The sequence below is a fragment of the Diabrotica undecimpunctata genome, chromosome 2 (assembly GCF_040954645.1).
Source record: "Diabrotica undecimpunctata isolate CICGRU chromosome 2, icDiaUnde3, whole genome shotgun sequence".
NCBI lineage: Eukaryota > Metazoa > Arthropoda > Insecta > Coleoptera > Chrysomelidae > Diabrotica > Diabrotica undecimpunctata.
Genome location: NC_092804.1, coordinates 2104237 through 2128568, shown reverse-complemented (window position 1 = coordinate 2128568; position 24332 = coordinate 2104237). Strand labels below are relative to the sequence as shown.

General features: G+C 34.2%; 1 protein-coding gene across 1 annotated transcript in view; it reads right to left on the bottom strand.

Annotated features, from left to right (window-relative positions):
• The window catches only part of Awh (LIM/homeobox protein arrowhead), a 114708-nt gene that overhangs the window by 30205 nt on the left and 60171 nt on the right, over window positions 1-24332 (bottom strand). Inside the window, exon 2 of the mRNA XM_072521185.1 lies at window positions 8446-8627. Within this exon, the coding sequence (XP_072377286.1) occupies window positions 8446-8627 (182 nt within the window). The remainder of the gene's footprint in view (window positions 1-8445; window positions 8628-24332) is intronic.

The following is a 24332-nucleotide window of genomic DNA, read 5'->3' as shown; positions in this document are numbered from 1 at the left end:
ATCTGACGAGATTGGACAATTTGGAGTGAGTGGTGAAGATGGTTTTGATATTAAGAGGGATAAGAGTTCTACTGATCTTGTCAGTGACACCTTTAATGAAAGGTAGAAAGATTTTGGTTTGATCCGGCGGCAAGGTTTCTTTTTTGGATGGAATGGGGTTTAGAAGTTTTTGAATGCTTCTATTGATTTGGGTTTTGTGGTAGCCGTTTTGTAGGAGTGTTTGTCTTATTGAATTGATTTCGGATGACCTGTAATTGTTGTCGCTAAGTCTTATGGAACGGGAAATAAGAGTGTTGATGACTGAAATAAGGTGGGCGGGGTGATGATGTGACTGGGCATTGAGATAGCGGTTTGTATGAGTGGGTTTCCGGTACACGGAATAGGAAAAACTGTGAGGTGGATTTTTCTGAATAAGAACATCAAGGAATGGCAAAGACGCTTCAGACTCAGAGGAAGAGATCTAATGTGTCTTTACCATGGGGCCAAATGACAAAGGTGTCATCAACGTACCGTAACCAGAAGGTGGGTTTGAGATTTGACGAGGACAAGGCTACTGTTTCGAAATGTTCCATGTATATATCTGCTATTACGGGAGAGAGGAGCGATCCCATTGGGGCACTTTTGATTTGACGATAGAACGTTCCAAAATAATTTCTACGTCTCGAGTGAGGGGAGTAGGCAGATTGAGACCCCGAACTCGAACCGAACCGTATCACTCTTGATAATGGCTCTAAAATGGGTGCCGAAACGTCGAGTTTTAAATTCTCAACGCGGTTCTTCCCGAGAACTCAGTCATTTTCATATATATATATATATATATATATATATATATATATATATATATATATATATATATATATATATACAAGAAATACAGGATATTAGTGACTGTCGATATAAACACACTGTTTTTTCTTTCTGTTCTCTATGTATCAGAGTTAAAACATACTATCAAAATATGTCATGAAATAAATTAAGTTTTACTATCTTGACCAAAATTTTTAGAATGTATTGTCCATTATTATATTTTATATTTGTGTTTTTAATGTTGAGTGCCAAAGTTTATTTTAAATAATCTCAACGATTAGTAAGTTGCACTGACAAATTGTGATATTTTGTAAATATTTACACACTTTTTTTTTATATAACTTGACCTGCCTCAGGTTGTACTTTCGTTGCTCAGTACTTTTATTTTTGTATTTGCAAATATAAGTACATATACATATAAGTACAATATAATATACAAAATATTCGTCAATATTTTGTATTTAAATAAGATTAATATATCTACTATATAAAAACATAAATTTTTCTAACAGAACAAAGTTATACCACAAATTTTCAACATCTACAACACACAGATCAGATGTTCCTAAAGTGCTCTTTAGTTCTAGGAATTAATGAGAGAGAGAGAGAGAGAGTACGTCTGTTGCAAACGGCAGTCAACAGTCGAGAGAGAGAGAGTGCGTCTGTTGCTAGAGATAGTAAAAAGTCGAGAGAGAGAGAGAGTGCGTCTGTTGCTAGCGGCAGTCAACAGTCGAGAGATAGTATTTTTAGTTTGCTATTTTAAAATTGTCTACACTACAAGCAAAGAAGCGATAAATCAAATAAATAAGACGATCACAAAGGCAATAAGAAAAGACATAAGATACTACAATGTAGAAAAAACAAAACAGGCAATAGAGCAAAATAAGAACATGAAAGTTTTGAAGAGGAGCGTACAAAAGGGGAAAATAGAAATTAACAAACTGAGAAACAGAACTGGAGAAGAAACAACGAACAGAGATGAAATATTAAGAATAGACAAAGAGTTCTACACAGAGTTATATAGATCAAGAAAAAAAGATAACAATACGGAACCTCCAATTACACTAAAAACTGGGGTATTAAACCAAGGATCAGATTTAATGCCCGATATAACAAAATCAGAAATCAAAGAAGCCCTGAAGAAAATGAAAAATAATCGAACCCCGGGTGAAGATGGAATAGTATCAGAAGCACTAAAAATTGGAGGAAATGTATTACTTGAAAAAATTAAACAACTTTTCAATATCTGCCTTCACAGCGCCAATATTCCAACAGACTGGAACAACGCTACTATGATTCTATTACACAAAGCAGAAGACAAAGCAAATTTAGAGAATTACAGACCGATTAGCCTCCTCAGCCATATATATAAGTTGTTTACGCGAATAATAGTTAAGAGAATGGAAAGAAAATTAGAGACTTATCAACCAAGGGAACAGGCCGGATTCCGAAAAAGTTACGGAACAAATGACCATCTACAAAGTATAAAAACCCTAATAGAGAAAGCAGTGGAATACAATAAACCTCTAACATTTATCGATTTTCACAAAGCCTTTGACACAGTTGAGCTAAGCAAAATATTACAGGCGCTTAAAGAATGCAGGCTAGATTATAGATATACTAAATTATTATACAAAATATACCTGCAGGCAACAACCACTGTCAGATTACATACTAACAGTAATCGCATAAAAATAGAACGGGAAGTTAGACAAGGAGACCCAATGTCACCTAAACTATTTAATACGGTGCTAGAACATGCTTTTAAGAATTTGGATTGGATGACAAAGCAAATAAAAATAGATGGAGAATATCTAAACAACTTACGTTTCGCCGATGATATACTTATAATAGCTGAAGATCTAGGTATGGCAAGAGAGATGGTACAGGAACTCGTTGTGGCTACAGAAAGTGTAGGTTTAAATATAAATATCTCGAAAACAAAAATCATGACCAATTTGGTACCCAACCAGAACATCAGTATTGGCGGGAAAGAAATAGAACTCGTAGATAGATATAAATACCTGGGACATGAAATTATGATTGGCAGCGATAACCAGACTTATGTACTGAAGAGAAGAATCGGCCTTGGGTGGGCAGCATTTGGAAAACTGAGAGAAACTTTTAAAAGTGAGCTGCCCACATGCCTAAAGAGAAAGGTATTTGATCAGTGCGTCCTCCCAGTCTTGATGTACGGAGCAGAAACACTTACCTTAACAAAAGCAGCAGCTACCAAACTGAGAGTCACGCAGAGAAGAATGGAGCGGTCCATGTTAGGAATAACTCTGCGAGACAGAATAACCAACGAAGACATCAGGAGAAGAACCGGAGTGACTGACATCATCGAGAAGATAGTCAGACTAAAATGGAGATGGGCAGGACACATAGCCAGAATGACAGATGGGCGATGGACAAAGAGGTTATTGGAATGGAGGCCAAGGGAAGACAAGAGAAGCGTTGGTCGACCACCTACAAGATGGACTGACGATTTAAGAAGACTCGATAAAAACTGGATAAGAGCGGCGCAAGATAGACGGGGTTGGAAACATGAGGAAGAGGCCTATGTTCAGCAGTGGACTCTTGAGGCTGGATGATGATGATGATTTTAAAATTGTCTATATTTCTAAAGGAGTGGGGTTGAAGTGGAATAGGAATTATTACTAAAGGTTGGAGCAGGGTAATACAGCGAAAAATATAACATGGTTTTTCGCATGTGAACAATTGTACAGCCCTATAATGCGAGATTTTCTGTATTTTCACAAAAAAATTTTAATTGTGTGTGTTAGGTTGTATATTGAGTTAGAAAAATAATATAAAAAATTGAGTTATTCAAAAACTGCAGGTAATTGCAATGATTCGGCTAAATGTAAACGAGAACATCCCTGAAAATTATTCAAGTATATGAAGAGATAGACGAATTTTATGAGAAAATTGCAAAAACTAGCACGAATTATCACAGCACGTATACGATGATAATAGGAGACTTCAACGCTAAGACCGGACAACGACTTGAAAAACCCGAAAACTATATAGGACAGTTCGGATCTGGAGTTAGAAATAAGAGAGGAGAAACCTTGGTTAACTTCCTAGAAGCCCACAAATACTATGCAATGAACATATTCTATAAGAAAAAACCTCAAAGAAAGTGGAAGTGGCTATCTCCTGACGGAAAAACTCGGAACGAAATAGATTACACACTGTGTAACAAAGCAGATATCATACAGGGCGTAACAGTAATAAATGTGGCGTCAGTAAGTAGCGATCACCGAATGGTTAGAACCAAATTATAGATAAAACATAATAACAATAAAAAAATTTTTAGAAAAACTTGGAATATAGACGCAGATAAACTAAAATCTAATACAGAACAATATAAAAGCAAGTTAAAACCCGCGAAAGTATTAAATCTGGATAAACTTAGCTTAAATGAAATCGATGAAGTCATAACAAAAGAACTATTAAATGTAAGTTCAGAAGTGGCAATCGCTAACAGAAAACGAAAATCCAAAATAAATGTAGAATCACAAAACATGCTGAAACTAAGAAAAGATCTTCTGAGACAAAACAAAAGAGACACTGCAGAATTTAAGTTAATCTTAAGAAATCTAATAATCTAATATCTTCATCTAATAACTTAATCGAGTAATAAGAAAACAGATAAAAGAGGAGATTAAAAACATCAAGAAAACCATATAGAACAAGTCGTAGAGAAAAACCAAAGTCTCAAATGTACCAAACCAAAACTAGGAAAGAGAAATATAATAACCATTAAAAATAAACAAGGACACCTAGAAAAAAATAAATCTGAAATAGCAAACTCAATTGAAAAGTTCTACGCCGATCTGTATCGTTCCAGAAACGATCCCCCTAACTCCTCAAAGCAGAACTTGAAAATGCAGATAACAAAAGTCAACTCAGAAGTGATGCCCGAAATAAGCCACGAAGAAATAGAAAGAGCAGTAAAAGAAATAAAAAGGAATAAAGCTCCTGGAAGCGATGGAATCTTAGCAGAAATGCTAAAGGAAGGCGGAGAAGAAGCCATCACATATCTAAAAATACTAAAAATGTCTATTCAAAAGCAACATACTCGAACAATGGAATACTGCTAAAACAATACCAATACACAAAAAGGGAGACCCCACAGACCTGAAAATTAAATTTGACGAATATCAACCAGTAGAACAAGCCGGATTTAGAAAACGGTACAGCACATGTGACCATCTATATACTTTGAAAATTCTAATAGAAAAGACTAACGAATACAATCCCCCATTATGTATGGCTTTTATAGATTATGAAAAAGCTTTTGATAGCGTAGAACTGTGGGCAATAGAAGAAGCATTAGTCAACAACCGGATCGACTCCAGGTACAGAATATTAATACATAATATTTAAGAACAAGCTGAAATGATAGTGACGTTCGGTAATGGAATCGAAACAAGACCAGTAAAAATCAACAGAGGCGTAAGACAAGGAGACACTATCTAGGCTCCAGTCTAGTTGTAGTAATCGGTAGTCGATCGCTTGTATTTAAAATATTTTGTGATAGATCGCAGACACTACAAGTCTGAGCACCCCTGTTCTATAGGAATACCAATGGAATTATATTGCACTCACTACTTTCACGCAGATCAGGTCATTATTGCACAAGTAAAATAAGATGTGAAATATAGGACTAGAAATTTAAAAGAAGAGTACGAATCATTGGGCCTAAAGATTTACTCCTTGTAGTTTGTGGATTCGATCTTACTTGGTGGAAATTCATTTTATCTAATAAAACACTAAAAACTTTTGTATTTAACAATTCCACAAAATTTATTATCACTACATCTGTTTCGGCAAGTGTTGTAAACAAAAGTTTTCAGTGTTTTCTTGTGAGATTTGCTGATTTATTTAGAAATAGATAGATTTCTAATATCTGCACTGAAATACAATATTTGTTTTGAACACTCTACCGGTGCTTGTTTTGAGCTGTCGATCATAAAAAAAATGAAAAACCACTGCTTTGACCCAACCTTCTCGACTAACACCCGTTTCTAACAAAGTGTTCGGTTAAAAGTGTCGAGCCCCGATGATAGATATCTTCCGATTGATAAAAAAGTATTCAATAAAAAGCGTTTATTTATTTTTCGACGGCGAACGCTTAATCCTATAATATTTTCAATGACCAATGACGAACGAAAATATTTTTGTATCGAGCTCTTTCCGAATGTCGAACACAATGTCCAACTATCAAGGGAACGATGGGAACCAGATACCAAAGTTTTGATAGGAATAATATGCAAGATGAGGTGGTCAGATGTCACTGTTGTCTCTAGCCGGATGACAAATGAATTCGTACGAGAAGTGCTAGTCATGCGGACACAATATGCTTACTTTTATTGTTCGTGTGTGTGGTAGGATTCTTATACGCAGCAAGACTGATATTTTCCCTTATCTGTCAATCAAATGTACAACGCATTCCTATACAGAATAAATAATGAATAAAAAATCCTTTTGGTACACGTGAAATATTAATAATAAACAACTTTAGAATGGTTTTATTGTATCTGCGGGTCTTTTGACGACGGTTAAGAGAATTTTATGAAATCATGGCAGTTTCACAAAAAAATTCCAATAATCCAGTAGAATTATCCAAAAACTATTGAAAATATGTGGTAGTTCGTAACATACCACCATATAAATATTCAGATTGACTTAAAAATGAAGCACATTTATGAAAAACATTTTTTGTTTGTTTTAATGGTCCATTGTACTAAACCGGTTAATACTTTTAAACAATACCTAAAAGAATAAATATTTAAAGCTGATAAAAACTTCTTACAATCCTGTATATGAATTACTGTATGAAATGCACCAGTATCAATGTCAAATAAAATTGAGTTACCTTCTACATCTAATACTATTTTCTCTGGAGCTGAATTTTCACGTTCTAATGAAGACAAAAACCCCAGAAATAATGAATTTTTTTCCTTCACTAAATTTTGTATATCCCCTTCTTCTAACAACATAACTTTCAAACGACAGACAGTACTCGTATGTCCCACTTTCTTACAACTGAAACATGCCATGCTTTGGCTGTACATTTTGATGAATCATGTTTTCACCACATCTAAAGCATGACTCATCTTGGACACAACTTCCACCAGCTTGATAACCAGCATCATTTTTATTTGTATCTTGCTTCTTTCTGAAGATTACTTTATCTAACTTTTCTTCAATTGCAGCTACATTTTCCGGTTCCGTCCTTCTAATTTGACTATTGACAATGCCATCTCATAAGCTCTTTTAAATGAAATATCATTTTCTACCAGGAGTTTACGTTTCACCTCATCCTTCGTACACCACATACAAGTCTGTCTCTGAGAGATTCTTTCAACAATTGACCAAATTTACAATATTGAGCCACACTTTTTAGTTTTGACACAAAACTTTTAATATCAATCTGTGGCTCTTGATTTGTTTTTTGAAATTTATACCTTTCAGCTATAACTAACCGTTTTGGACAATAATGTTCAGTCAGAACTCTTTTTAACACCTCAAATTATTTTTGAACTTGGTAGTTCTGGTGCTAATAGGTCTTTTAAGACACTGTAAACTTCTTCACCAATTAGAGTAATCAATAATGGAACTTTCTTGCCTTCTTCCACTACATTACATAAAAACAACTGCTCAAGTCTCTCTAGATAAGACGTGACATCACTTTTAACAGAAGCCAATTGTTCAGTGGCCCCAATTAACGATATTTTTCGACTTTTACGTAAATTCTTTCTGTGACTCGTCGCCAAATATGTTGTGTATTTAACAAAACATAACTATTTATTTACTTATAAAAAGGGTAAACATAATCCAATTAATCATAGCAGCGTGGACATTCGGAGCTGCTCATCGACATAACATAACCTCACCCAAGCCTGTCTAATTTTTCCGAATTGTCTACTGTTCCGATGCAGGATTAATATATAATAAATAACTCACTAAATAACATAAATCACTAAATATTTCAAAAATATACATAATGTCCATTTAGGTGTCTTCTCTCTGCCTTGGTCCTCCTGTCCTTCTTTTCGTGATGGCGCCTCGTTTTAGAACCATTTTTGGCATCCTCTCAATATCCATTATCATCACATGACCCATCCGTCTTTGCGGTCTTAAGAAAGCGGCTGATACTAGGTACATTATACAGTTCTTCAACCTTCCACCGCATTTTTACCTTAATATATAACTGAGCATTTTTCTTTCCCATCTTTCCAATTTCCCCACATCTGGTCAGTACCTGACCGCACTATGCTCACAGACAAATCAGTGGCATATTATAGACCGAATCTCATACTATTTAATGAACATAGACGTATAACACTAATTGATGTGACGACACATTTTTCTTCTTCGGCGTTTTCCCATTATGATTACGCGTTTTCGCCCTCCACACCTTTCTATCCTCACAGTCACCTATTCTGAGATCTCTCTCCATCACCTCTATTGTAAACTAATCATATTATATGAAGCCACCGAAAATTATCAAAACTAGAGTAAGCAACTCTCTCATATATTACAAAATAACATCAAGGTTACTATAAAACTGGAAAACTGATAAAAATGTCCATCTTCCGAACTAAGTAATAACAAAAGACTTACTTTGCATAATCCGTTTTGCAGTACACTGCTCTATCCCGGATAAAACACGACGGTTGCCTATCCAGTTGCAGCTGACATATCGAACACCTTAGGCATCTGGCGTGCCAGCTCCGTCCGGAAACTTCTAAGAGGAATTTGTCGCTGATTGGTTCTCCGCATGCTGAACATATTCGATACTCAGTCTGAAACAATACGTATTTTTATAAAATAAATTACAATTAAAATAGAGGATAATGAATAAATCATAATAATTATACATATGTCTTACACTAGCCCAAAATAGGAAGAGTCGCGAAGTACAATTAAGAGTTTTTTAGGCAAAATTTTTTGATAAGCTGACTTTCTTTAAATGTGCGTCATGATCAGTAATTGTTTTATTTGATCAGAATCATATTTGTTTTATCAGAAGAAACTTCTGGGAAACATTAAAGTAAGAACTGTGAAGGCAAAAAACAGTGAAAGCTTTGCTTGATCGAACAAAATCCAAAAATGATGTGGATAATGAACATTTTTTTACAAATTGTTTCTGAGATTACTGTACATATTGCATGTTAGCGTTACAGTCATAATTGAACGGATAATATTGTTTGTCGTCTGAGCAAACGCATTTTATTATCTTCAGTAGTAAAAATTCTATAGACAGGTTTTGATTTTGTGCACAATTGCTCTATTTGCCCAGAAGCATTCCAGAATCAGAGCCATTCGCATCAAATCCATCAGGTATGTAATGAAGGTACAAAAAAACATTATGGACCTTATCGACAAACGTTCTGACGACAAGGTAGAGGGCATTGCTGATCGCATAGCCAATGTTCCCAGCTTAGTAGATGTTGGAGCTAAGTATCATAAGGATTGTAGCAAGACAAAGATAGACATCTTCTTCTTCTTCTTCCTTCTTTTATATAGGCTTTAAAGGCTATACAAAAGGCTATATAGGCTTAAAAATTTTGTAATTTTGTAATTTACTAGTAGGTTACTAATGAAAGTTCAGCTCAAAGTGGCACCCAAATTCTTTCTAAAAATAATGATTTCTCTCATATAGCAAAATATGACTTTCTGTTGAATGAATCCTTTTTTGAGTTGTCATTGGTTTATAACAAGAATCTTAATCTATACATTCTTTGCATTTATAGATCACCTGATTCTTCCACGGAACTATTTTTTCAGAACTTGTTAAATTTGTTAGACGACCTGCCCGATAAAAGCAGAAAGATTCTATGCGGGGACTTGAATATTAATTACGCTGTTGCTTGTGCTACCTAATTATCTTTGGTCAATATATTCGAATCGTATGGTTTCATAATACACGTTAATTCTCCTACAAGAATTATAAAACAACATAAACAACAATGTTTATGTAGGATTTTTTCCGTTCAGAACTTTCGTAAATTCCAAAATTTGTGCTTGACTGCTGGGTAGCACTTTTCCTCTGTGAACGTGAACTATAATTTTAGTGATTTTTTAGATAAGCTTGTCTGTATTTTCAATAAAGCATTTCCTTTAATTAAAATTAATTCAAAACATCACAAACCCTGGACTACCTAAGGTATCCGCATATCAGCCAAGAATATGCGTTCACTACTTTACATCAAGAAATTTACTACCAATGTCTTTGTCACTGAATATATCTCCAAGTACAGAGGAATCTATCTAAAACTTATCAAAACAGCTAAAAAATGTACTATGAGAATCTTCTGGGAAGCTCTAAAAATGTTGCAAGGGAAACTTAATCGATAATAAACGATCTTCGAAATAAAAATAACACAGCTCAAACATTTTCACAAGATCCTATTTTATATCTTCCCAATTAAAAAAAAAAGGTCTCGAATTCATTCTTTATAAGACCTGTTGATAAATCTGAACTAATCCAAACAATCAGTAGTATCAAAAGCAAATCTTGCTGTAGTACTAATGGACTATCCATAAAAATTTTCTTAAATCTCCCAAATAATGTGTTGGTAGTCCTGGTCTCACTAATTAACGATTCCTTTGAAAAAGGTATATTTCCAGAGTGCCTAAAGACAGCCATTATTATGTTTTTTCATAAGGGTGGTGAAAAATCTAATGTCTGCAACTAGAGACCTATTGCTTTACTACCGGTCCTATCCAAAATGATTGAGAGACTTATGTCCTTTCTCGTTGAAAACAACATTTTATCACAAAGTTAGTTCGGTTTTTTATCTAATAAATGTACCAGCGATGCTATGTTTTCTGTACTACATGAGGTCTATCGAGCACTAAACAATAATCTTTATACTGCCACTGTTTTTGTGACTATGCCAAAGCTTTTGATTGTGTAAATCACGACATTTTGATAGAAAAAACTAAATTTCTACGGAATTCGAGGTATTTCTTTGAATTGGTTTCAATCTTACTTGAGGAATAGGAAACAACTAACGTTCATTCAAATTCGACGTGCATTAAAAGTTAACAAAACCAGGCTATGCTACGTAAGACTCCATAGGCGTGCGGTTTTGCTTTCATATGTCCTATTTCCAATCAAATTAATAAAACAGTATGTACAATTAAAGATTTGTTTACTATGAACAACGAAGATAAAATATACAATGCTAGTATTATTTTCAAGGAAATTCAAAATTAGCTTCCCTACTGTAAAATAAAAAGAAACTTATGGTTTGACAAAAATAATAAAGCAGTAATTGCAACGTTGTTTTGACACTTAAGCGATCGAAATCGAAACATCAAATACACTTATTTTTTAAAGTAAATTGTGTGTTAGTTCGCATAAAAAGTAGTAACTTATTATTATGTTTTCAGTTTTTATTTGAAAAACAATAAAACTCACGTGATCCAGATTACAAATGTTACCAGAAATTGAAATCCCATTTTACATAAATTTCGTAAATTTGAATACAGATATACCTTAACTTAAAATGTTTTCATAAACGAAAATTTTGTATTAAAAAAAATAAGGTATTGCACTTGGAGAAGTGCCGCCATAAGCGGCACTTCTGTTTTAATAATTTAATACGAAAGCAAAACCGTATGCCAAATTTTGATTTGTTGACTAAGAAGTTAAATGGTCCCTTCATATCGATTTGTTAATTAAGACACTAGCCTTAGCCTGTATGCAGTAGTATCTGTTTCGAAGGAAATTAATTTAGCATTTTCCAAAATAACATACTTTTCTTTGTTCGAGTCTCATCTTCGATATGGTCTTCCTTTTTGGGGTCCTAGTACAGCTGCCCAATTGATGTTATTTTTAAATTATAAAATAGAGCAATACGGTATCTTTTTGGTCTCAGTAGGATAACACTTTGCATAAGCTACTTTAAAAATCACGAGATTTTAACTCTTTCCTCTTTATATATTCTAGAAACTGTGCTTAATTGGTAAATACCTACATGTTTTTCCCGCAAGACCTAATCATGACTACTTCACCAGAAATTCAAGCTTTGAGGTGTATTTACCGATCCCGTCTACTAAGATAGTAAAGAAATCTATATTATATTCGGCAAAAAATTATACAATCATCTCCCTTTGCAACTTAAATCTACAACTTCTTTCTTTAAGTTCCGTAAATTGACAAAAGCCTATCTATCTGAAAGACCATATTATTCAGTGGAAGAGTTTCTTAACGAATAACTAAGAACTCACAGTACGTTTAGGTACAAGCAACAAAGTATTTTTATATATATATTTGAGTATCACATGCAGCGGCTTAAACCAAACTTATTCGTAAACTAGTTCGTAAGGTTTTATTATGCAATTTGCAATTTAGTTAAATTTTGCAATGAATTGTATATTTTATTATCTTTTATTTTCTGATATTAACGATTTATGTAATTTTAGTACATTTTAATTGTAATTGTTATTGTTATTTTTTGACGTTTTGTAAGCTTTGTTCATAAAATTGTACAATTTTCAATGATAATGAAGCATATTTCTAAAATAGCGTAAGATCCAGTAAAAAACTGTCAAAAGTTTTTCACCAAAATGTTTGACGCATACAGAAAATCTCTATAACTCGTTTAGTATAATATCGTCATGAGATGCAATCAGAGAGAGGGTTAACTTTCAGTAATAATGAAGCCAGACCATAAGTCACGGCCGCAAAAGAGGCAGGTGTTGTATATAAGTTTTCTAACAGTACTATTATGTAAATAAATTTCTGTTCTGCATTGATAAATTGCCCCAGCGACAGAGTAAAATACCAAATACTTTATTATTGGTTCTTGCTTTTCGCCCCAACCGACACCGATTTATCTACATAATTAATTAAGTCTTTATGGTCCAGCAACAGCACATATCGAAGTGTTGGCGTTCATCGGAAACTGATTTATTGCGACGATTATTTGAGTACTTGGACGACAAGAAGGAGTGTACGTGTAAATTACTCTGTTTCTTAATCTAAACATTTGTAGAACTGTTTACCACTTATGTCAATCTAACTAGTAGGTAATTAAAGAGTGATTTTATGTCTAAGGACACTCCTTAAAATATGTGGAACGTTTTTAAATAAATATTAAGTGAACGCTGGAAAAGTTAAGTTTTTTTAAATCTCCAACAGATGGCACCAGAGTTGATAGCGCGTTTCTAACAAATTAATTCTTTTATTTAAATAGAAACTTTTTTTAATTCCTTAGATTGTCGGTTTATTATAATGCCATTTTTCAGAAGCATTTTAATTATGTAAACATTACATAATACAATTTACATTTAGGTCTGCACTGTCTAGCAGATAATTACAAATATAATATCACCTGCAGTTCAAGGCTCAAAGAATTATTATGCTGTTAAGGAACTTAAACGCAAAAAAAGAAATGTGCAAAAGGATCAGATTAATTGTTATGACTTTGGACACTCATGTGATTATAGTACAGGGAAATGAGCACAAAATACCCCGTTCCAGGTATCTGAATTTTTTTTTACGTAGTATATGCCTGTATAAAGGAAACCTATATGTTTTCTGCAGAAATTTTGGGGTATTTTTTAAAAATTAACAGTTTATATAAAAAATACTATTTTTTGTACAAACTGTATCTTTTAAAACATAAAAAAGCTTCCAAAAGGCGAGATGCCGGGATATCGAAGAAATGCCTCAAGAATGGAACAAGTCCATTATAATTTCTATACACAAAAAGGGAGATAGAACTGAATGCGCAAACTATAGAGGAATATCCTTATTACAGGTAATATAAAAAGTACTCGCCATATTAAATAAAAAACGATTAGAAATATATGCAGAAAAGAATCTAGGAGAATACCAGATAGGATTTCGCAAGGAAAGATCAACAACCGATCAAAGTTTTATGCTAAAACAAATCCTGATCAATTGCTATGAATAGAAAATTTCAGCACAAGTACTTTTCATTTATTACAAAGCCGCCTACAATACAATAGACAGAAACAAATTAATAGAAACGCTAAAAGAATTCCAAGTGCCAGAAAAAATAGTAAGATTGGTAAAAATGACAATTAGACAAACCATTTGTGCTGTGAAATATAACGGTACAGTCTCAGAAAAATTCGAAGTGAAAAAAATTGTTCGCCAAGGAGGCCCGTTGTCTACATTGCTATTTAATATAGTTCTAGAAAAAATTGTAAGAGTAAGTGGGATAAATAGGTGCAGCACTATTTTATACAAAGAACACCAATGCTTAGCATACGCTGATGACGTGGTTCTCATTCCCAGAAATGGAAAGGAACTGGTAAGTATAGCAAAAAGACTGATTCGGGAAAGCTCTAAAAGCTCAAAAAAGGAATAAACACCAGGGGCTCCTTTAAATTGGAGGTGGAGAATGGATCAGTTGTAGAATTCGAGAAGGTGGATGAATACATATACTGAGGTACTCTTATTGATCAGATATGTAAGCAATAAACTGAAATCAACCTGAGACTGACCAAGACCAACAGGTGTGCTGTAGCTATGAGCAAAATAATTAGGACCAAAGATATAACTCGTAATACAAAAATAAGAGTATAAAAAACTATAATTAGACACAAAATGCTATACGCTGCCGAGACATGGACTATGAACAAAACCATACAGAACAGATTGGAAGCATGGGAAAGAAAGATACTTCGCAAAATGTTTGGTGGAAAAGAAGTAGAGGAAGAATTCAGAAGATGAACTAATGCAGAAGTATACCAATTGTATACCATCCCTACAATAATAAAAGTGGTGAAAAAACGTAGACTAGAATGACTCGGACATCTAGAAAGAATGCAAGATAATAGATTAGTCAAGAATATTGTTTGGAGAGTACCTGAGGGCAAACAAAAGAGAGGAAGACCAAGAAAGAAATGGAGAGATGTAGTGATGGAGAACAGAAAACGATGGAAATTATCCACCCAGTAATGGGCCCAAAAGGCCTCCTAACGCTATACATACATACATTCAAATTCTACACACTTTGGCTAGGTGACATCATTACACTTTTGAATTGCTTCCTTCCATCTAAGCACTTCGTGTCCATGTTTTTATGAGAGAGCCTTCTGACAGGACAAACCACTGGACGTTCTATCATTAAGGACTACAATACCCAACTTTGAAAGCAAAAACAAATATCTAGGTTTATTTTTAAAATAGTTATAAATGATAAACGATTTTTTTTGCCTAATTTTGCAGTTTTCGAAGCAACAAATTAATTTTACAACTTTTAGCAATCGCCATTCCAAAGCTTTTTTTATGTTTTAAAAGATAAACTTTTGCAGTTTTACCCCAAATATTAAGCTTTTTAATGATAAGCAAAAAATCGAAAAATTAATCCCGGCAGGGAAGGAAAACTTCATGTAAGGTCAAGTTCATGAGGCCTTCGAGGTCGATAGCAAACAAAATCCTTGTTTAGATAATAAAATTCCACGTCTAAGAATACACAAATGTAGACCAATACGACTTGCAACATGGAATGTAAGAAGCTTGTACCAGCCAGGAAAATTAGACAATTTAATACAGGAAATGACCAAAATGGAAATAAATATACTGGGCATAAGTGACAGACACCGGCAACCAGAAACGGCATGATGTATTATGCTGGAAACAACAAACCGGCTCATCACTTTGGAGTCGCAATCTTGTTAGACACAGAAACTAAAATCTAATTAAGAAACTAAATCAGTTATAAGCTTTCCTTCTTACTCAGAGAGACTGATAATGGTTCAGCTGAAGAAAAACATACAACATCATCATCATCATCATCCAGCCCCATTTTCACATCCATTGTTGGATATAGGCCTCCTCCAAACGTCTCCAGTTCTCTATATCTCTAGCTGCTGCAATCCAGTTTGTTTCTATTCTCTTTAGGTCGTCGGTCCATCGGGTGGGTGGTCTGCCTCGACTTCGCTTGTCGGCTCTTGGTCTCCACTCCAATAATCTCTTCGTCCATCTTCCGTCTTCTATTCTAGCAACATGCCCAGCCCACCTCCACTTTTGTTTATTGATTCGCAGTATAATATCGTCTACGCCAGTTCGTCGGCGTATCTCCTCATTTCAAAGTTAGGGTCTCTACTCCGTAGGTCAAGACTGGTAAGATGCATTGGTTAAATGCCTTCCTTTTCAGGTGAATTGGGGTATTTGTTTTAAAAATGTCTCTCATCCTTCCATATGCCGCCCATCCCAACGTGATTCGTCTATTTAGCTCGCAGGTTTGGTTGTCTCTGGTTATTCTAATTTCATGACCCAAGTATGTGTATTTATCGATTATCGAAACATACAACAAGTTAACTTAATTCAAGTATACGCACCAACAGCGGATAAGGATGAAGAGGAGATAGAACATTTTTACATGTAGTTAGACATAATTTTAAGATCTATTAAAAAAGAAGACATTACAATATTAATGGGGGACGTTAATACTAAAGTCGGGAGATGAAAAGTTGACGAATATGTTGGGGAATTTGGACTAGGTGACAGAAACGAAAGAGGGGATAGACTTGTGGATTTTTGTCAAAATGAACATTTTTCAATAATGAACACAATGTTCGAACTACCCGACAGAAGATTATACACTTGGAGATCTCCTGCAGATAACAAAGACCGCATAGTCAGAAATCAAATAGACTATGTCAAAAATAGATACAAAAACTCAATTAAAACAGTAAAAGCATACCACGGAGCAGATGTCCACTCAGACCATAAGCTCGCTGATAGCTAGGATGCACGTTAATCTCAAAAAGATTGTAATACCTAAATCAAGAAAAAGAGAGATACATCAAAAAGTGATCCAATAAGTCAACTCAAATCTAACAGAAGTAGGAAAAGAAATCTTAACATCAGAAGATGTCAATGAAAAGTGGAGCAATATTCAGAAGGTATTGCTAAAGGCTGCAGAAGAAAATTTAAAGCCTGAAAAGACATAAAAAACAGAAGTGGATGACTTCAGAAATTGTAGCATTAATCGAAGAAAGGAGAAAAGCGAAAGGGAGAAATGAGCCAAAATATCAAGAACTACAAAGTAGAATTAAAGTAGAGATAACAAAGGCCAAGGAAAAGTGGTGGTTAACAGACAAATGCATAGAAATAGAAGAGTATGACAGAAAATACGACAACTTTATTATACATAAAAAATAAAAGAACTAACAAATACCAAAAAGCGAGCACACTCTGGGATACTCAAAGATGATAATGGTAAACTCATTGCAGACATCAAAGATAAACTAAGATTTTGGCAAGAATATATAATGAAACTATTTGACGATGATAGAATGATACAAGAAGAACCACAGGAACAAATAGGACCGAAAATAATAATGTGCAAATTAGAACAGGCAATTAGAAATGCAAAGACCGCAAAATCAGTAGGCCCAGATCAGATACCCACTGAACTAATTAAATGCATTGACGAATAAACACTGCATATAATTTTAGATCTGTTCAACAAAGTATATACAACAGGAGTAATACCCGAAGATTGGTTGCTCTCCACGTTTGTAACACTATCAAAGTCAGTACATGCGACACAATGCTCCCAGTACAGAACAATTTTCTTAATAAGCAACACACTTGAGATATTTCTTAAAATAATACTTGGAGGATTATACAAAAAAATTGAAGAAGAAATAGATGATACCCAGTTTGGATTCAGAGGAGGACTAGGAACGAGAGAGGCTCTGTTCGCTTTTACTGTTCTCGCGCAAAGACGACTAGATATGAACCAGGATCTCTATGTCTGCTTTATAGATTATCAAAAGGCTTTTGATAGAGTACGACATCAGAAACTCGTAAAACTGTTAAAAGAAAAGAACGTGGATAGTTGAGATATACGGGTTATTGTCAATTTGTACTGGAATCTAAAAGCAAAAGTTAGAATCGAAAATGTACCGAAACTATAGAAACCAAAAGAGGTGTTAGACAGGGTTGCGTGCTGTCCCCATTGTTATTCAATCTGAAGCTATTTTTAAGAATTAAATATCAAAGGAACAACAGGGTATATTAATAAACGGAAAAATCTTGAACAGCATAAGATTCGCAGATGACACCGCTGTTTTTGGAGACAGTCTAGAAGCACTACAACGCTTAGTAAATAGATTACATCAAGTCAGTATAAAATATGGACTACAAATGAACGTTAAGAAAACCAAGTTTATCATTATTTCTAAGCAACAACAGTAGAAAGGCTAGATATCGAGGGAAAACAAGTAGAAAGAGTGAATAACTACAAATATATGGGAACCTGGGTAAATAAAAACAATGACCAAGATAGAGAAATATGGACACGAATTTAAATTGCAGGACAAGCATTTATAAAAATGACAACGATGTTTGTTAATCGAGACCTTTCTCTGAAGCTGAGGATAAAAGCCTTAAGATGCTACGTGTTCTCGACTTTGTTGTATGGAATGGAAAGCTGGACACTAAAAGTGGACAATAAAAAGAAGTTGGAATCGTTTAAGATGTGGTGCTATAGAAGGATTGCAGGTGCACATCAGCTGGAATATTTAGGCCACATTACCAGAGGTGCAAAATATGAGATATAAAGACTCATAATGCAAGGTAAAGTCAAGGGTAAAAGATCCATAGGAAGACGAAGAATTTCCTTGCTAAGAAACCTAAGAGTATAGTTGCAGCTCAGTAGATATTTTTAGAGCAGCCGCCAATAAGGTACAGAGCTGTGATGATAGCCAACCTTCGGTAGGAGAAGGAACTACAAGAAGAAGAAAAAACAACGTCTTTATATAGGCCTTTTATAACTAAAAAAATATTCAGATACCTGGATTTGTCATCATCCCAAGAGAAATCTTATTTCCTCGAGATAATATTCCATTTGTAAATTATTGATAGCATAGTTTTTATGACACATAGGTTTTTCGAGATGTGCCATATCATTTTGATAAATTATTGTACAGAACTGATACAATAAGGTATCGATATCAATAATCTTTTTGCTTTGAACTGACCTTACCGATAAAGACCGTTGTATTCTTCTGTCATAAAAACTCCGCTATCATGCATTTCCAAATTAAGTATAGAATAAAGACGAATTTGTCTATTATTTAAGTTTATAAAAGAATGAATATTTCGCACAGAAATCCACCAAGAAATATGAACTCATTACAAATACTAGTTTATTATTATAAAACATGGAAATGTGAATTATTGTACCGACACAAAACAAAGTAGAAGTAACTACTCACTCATAAAACAATTTTAACTTACCATGTAAGTGTTTTGCGTAAAATGCATTATGCATAATTCTGTCCACAACATAAACATTTTAACACCTACAAGACGTTGGAGACTGTATTACCATATTTTAATTGTTATTTAAATCAACAACCGAATGAATTACAGTTTTTTCGTAATATATTTATTTATTACTAATGTTTTGATAATTTTTAAAATTCATATGCGCACGAAAAAGATGTTTTTGGGTAAATAAAATGAAAAAGAAATTCGTGAGCTCAAACTGTAGAACAGGAGTGTCAAACTCAAAAGCACATTTGGTACATGTAAACAACGCTTAGCTTTAGGTACTATTTATCTTCTTGGGTTGCTTCTTCTATAGGGATAGCAGTTGAGTATCGATATGTTTGCTTGTTTATGCTCTATTCTAATATATGATATCCGTTCATTAACTGCTATGAATTGTATCACTTTTTCTCTGAATCTTCTATTCACCATAAAGGCTGTCCCATTTTCCCCTGTTTGTTTTCTCGCGAATAGTAAAGAGTAAAGTTTTTTTCTCAATTTTTCCTTGATTCTTCCAGCGTATTTCCTGCAGAACTAAAATTTCTAGTTTATATTTTTATCGTTTCTAAAGGCGGGTTAACACGATATAAGTGTATTTGGTTAAAGTCTGTGCAACACTTGGAAGCTACTTTGATCGTGTCACCAGTTCATCCAAGTACACTTCTACCCAACAGGTTCTATCCAAGTTAAGTATGACGCTGGACAACTTCCTTGGGTCCAAGTAGTATGGTATTGTAAAATTAAAATGGCGTCGGTGTCAAAAAATCGAAAACGAGAACTAAATACAAAAAGAAAATGATCTGAAAGGGAGAGTGTTAGATTCATTGAGTTATACGAAGCTGGGGAAGCATTATGGAATGTACGGATAAAGGAATATAAAAATAAGGATGCTAGAAGTGCGGCATTTTTTCTTTTTTATTTCTTTTTTCTGGCAACCAACTTGGTACATGTCCACTTGATCCAAGTTGGAATCCAAGCATTCTTGGATCGTGTTAACTCGCCTTATGGTTATTTCTTGTATCTTACATATTGCTAGCATGGTTTTGATAATGCAGGATCCGATTTTAATGGTCATTATTCTCTTCCTTCTATTACGTTTCTTGTTTTCTTCTGCGCGTCTTGTTTTATTATTATCGTTAGCCTCTTTTATTGCTGGGTCTGTGTCTGGGTCTTAGTTATAGTCGTCATAGTTATAGGTATCGTCTCTGCATTCCGTATTAGTTTTTTGAGCGTTCTTCCTCGGTGGTTTGTGATCTTTTGGTCAGTTTACCGTATTCTTTTAGTTGTTGTTTTCCTTTATCCCATATCCATTCTTTCCCATTCACGATCAACTTCTTATAGCTTATTTTTGTCTGTTTTCCTTTACTTTTTTCTTCTTTTGCTATTTTAACTATTTCTTTCTTTCTGTATTACCTTTTCTTTTGACGTCAGATGATAATTAATGTATAATATATATATATATATATATATATATATATATATATATATATATATATATATACATATAAAATTTGAACCTTTATGAGATCCATTAAGATTTTAAAAAATCACGTTGGATATATATTAAGGAAGTTAAACAAATAATAGAACCGTTTCTATAACAAGCGGCAAACAAAAAGCCCAAACATCGTATAATATGAGAAGATGAGCTCATTTAGCAGCTGTCATTAAGTCAGTATAATAAAGTAGAGGTTTAAATGACTTCTTCGTCGACATAAGGTTAGTAGAAGATGCTTTGTAAATGTTTTGGGTATTAATGTAGATATCGTAGATAAAAGTCGGTACATTACGTGTAAATAAATGATTTTTTTTTAAATCATGTACAAAGAAGAATTTTTTACTTGACATTGACAACAAATAGTTTACTGACCTTTACTGAGGATGATATTTTATCTTTTCTACGTGATTATATCGGAAAATTTTAAATGAAAGGAGAAAAGCATAAAGTGAAACTCTTGGCAACAGTTCTTTTTCTTCTTGATTTCAGAGTTTTAGTATTTTTTGATGATGAAGCGGTAACATTGATATCATATTTGGACATAAATCTTCCAAAATATTTGAAAAATATATTTTTAAAAAATTTAAACCCAATGTTAATAAAGATCATCAGTGAGATGTTGTTTATAAAATAAATTGTGAATACTATAATTCCACATATATTGGGCAAACATACCAATATATATATATAGACGGATTGTTGAACATAAACATTGTGTATAAACTAAGAAATTAAACAGTACAGCCTTAGCTAAGCATTACCTAGAAAATGGTCACTCTTTTAATTTTGAAAATGTACAGATTTTGGTACAAACGATGTATATTTTGAAACTTATAAAAGTCATAAGCTATGTAAAAAGTTAAATATTTGGCCCGAGAGTTCAAGCCAAAACTTCAAACCATTCAAGATCATAATAAAGAAATAAAAACCGACATAAGGAACATTGCAGAGACATGGAAAAATTACTGCTCAGAACTGTACCAAGACACTGCAAAAGATGCATCAGTCACACACAAAAAAATGCAATCAGAGAGACAAAACCAATAATCTTACGAGCAGAAGTAGAGAAGGCTTTCAAACAACTAAAAAGCAAAAAACCCCAGGGATCGATGGCAAACCAGCGGACACTCTTAAAGCAATTGGGGAGATTGGCGTAGATGTAATGCAGGATATGTGCAACATAATATGGATCACAGGTGAATGGCCTTATAGGTGGTGCGAATTAAGTGGTGCTCAGGTGAAACATAGACTCACAAAAATTTTGATAGGAATAAAATCGAAACCTTCGAAATGTGGGCCTATAGAAGAATGCCAACCATTTCTTGGATAGAATATAGAACCAATCTGTCAATTCTAGAAAATCTTCGTATAAAAGACAGTCTATTAAAAAAAAGTAAACCGAGCGTACCTAATTTACTTCGGTTAAATAGCTAGAAGAACGGGGATTATGGAACATTAACCGAAGACCAAGAGGAAGATCTCCAACAAAATGGGCAGACCAAATACAGACTGGTGGAAAAATACCTACATAAAGCCGTCCATCTGGCACAGGATTGCAGCTAATGGAGACAGCAAGCTACTAATATATAGAGTGTCACCACTCCCTGACAAGGGCTTAACGAATGAGGAGAGGAGAGAATATCACCTTTAAAAATATCACACAGTCTATATGCTGTCCGTCCCAGTTATTCTCCTTAGGAACTCAACAGTTTGAATATCTCTGCTAATTTTTACCATATGTCCAAGGTATATGTAGCTCTCACCAGTCATCATCATTTTCGTCTTTTGGGTAATCAATATAACCTACTTTATGTGCTGCATCCCTGAGTTCATTATGACTAAGCATCTCACTATCGATTTTTATTCCTTTATTTTCCCATTCCACAGATTTCAAAGCATCTTCAACTACAGTAATAAACAACTTGGGTGACATGGTATCTTCCTGTCGAATACCTCTCCTGATATTGGTGGGACCGTGCAGATCTATAGTTGTTGTAGCATTGCTGTATATTTTATATATTGTTGGTTTACTTATGATCAATTCGATCATCATTCAATCTTCGCTTATCCACTGCTGGACATAGATCTCCCTCATAATTTTCCATCTATTTCGATCTTGTGCCTCTTGCATCCAATTCCTATGACAACGGTGTAGATCGTCAGTCCAACGTGTTGGTGGACGACCTCTACTTCGGTAGGCATCATCTCTTGGTCTCCATTCCAGTATCCGCTTTGTCCATCTATTATCTGTCATTCGAGCCACGTGACCTGCCCAGTTCCATTTCAGTGTTGCTACTCTCTCTACTGCATCAGCCACTCCTGTTCTTTGTCGTAGCTGGCGATTTGGGATCTTGTCTCGTAGTGAAACGCCCAACATAGCACGCTCCATCGCCCTTTGACACACACGGATCTTTTGAACTGTTCTCCTTGTCATGGTCAACGTTTCCGCACCGTAAGTTAACACTGGCAAAATACACTAATTAAACGTTTTTCTTTTAAGGCATATTGGTATATCAGACGATTTGAAAATATGGTTCAGCTTGCCGAAGGCTGCCCAAGTCAGTCTTATACGACGGAGAAGCTCAACGGTTTGGTTATCTTTTCCTATGCGAATCTCATGACCTAGGTATTTATAGGCCATTACCTGGTCTATGGATCTTGTTCCTATGCATATATCTTCGCTGACTACAAGATTTGTCATCATCTGGGTTTTAGATATATTTATTTTCAATTTCACAATAAAAAGTATATGTACCAGAGTCATTTATCTTATTTTTAAATTAAACCCAAGATACAAACTTAAAATTATACAGGCTTACGCACCAACTACGAGCCACCCGGATGAGGAAGTTGATCAATTTTATGAAGATATCAGAGCAGCTATACAAACTTCAAAAACACATTACACATTGATAATTGGAGATTTTAACGCCAAATTGGGATTCAAACAAGATGATGCAGAATCTGCTATGGGAAACTTTGGATTTGGTGAGAGAAATGAGAAAGGTAACAGGCTTCTTGACTTCTTACATCAGGAAAATCTCTTTGTGATGAACTCATTCTTCGGAAAGAAACCCCAATGTAAGTGGACATGGAAGAGTCCGAACCAAAGAACAAAAAATGAGATTGATTTCATAATATCAAATAGGAAAGATATTGTTCAGGATGTAACAGTATTGAATAAATGTTCAACAGGGAGCGACCATAGACTAGTTAGAGCAAAAACCACTTTTAACACTGAAGTTGAAAGAACAAAAATGATCCTCAAAAAGAAAAGTGGAAGGTGGCTGTTCCCAGAAGATATAACACTTTAGGAAGAAAATAAGACTAGTTTGGATATACACGACTTAGAGAATATCAGCATCAATGAAATGAACAATAATATTACTCAAATATTGAAAGAAGCTGAACAGAAATACTGTTCTCGTCCTGAAAATAATAACAAAAAATTAAGCCACAACACAAAACATCTTCTAGAGGAAAGAAGAAAACTTAGGGAAAATCAGGATCATAACCAAAATGAACTAAGAATTTTGAATAAGAAAATTAAAAAGGAAGTTAGAAAAGATCTGAGACGATACAATACGATGAAAATAACTAGAGTAATAGAAGAAAACAAAAGCTTGAAAGTACTCAGACAGAGCATGTCCATTGGAAGAGAAAACGTCCACAAATTAAGAAATGAACAGGGGCAAATCATTGAGGATAGAATTCAAATTATGAATACGATAGAGAGTT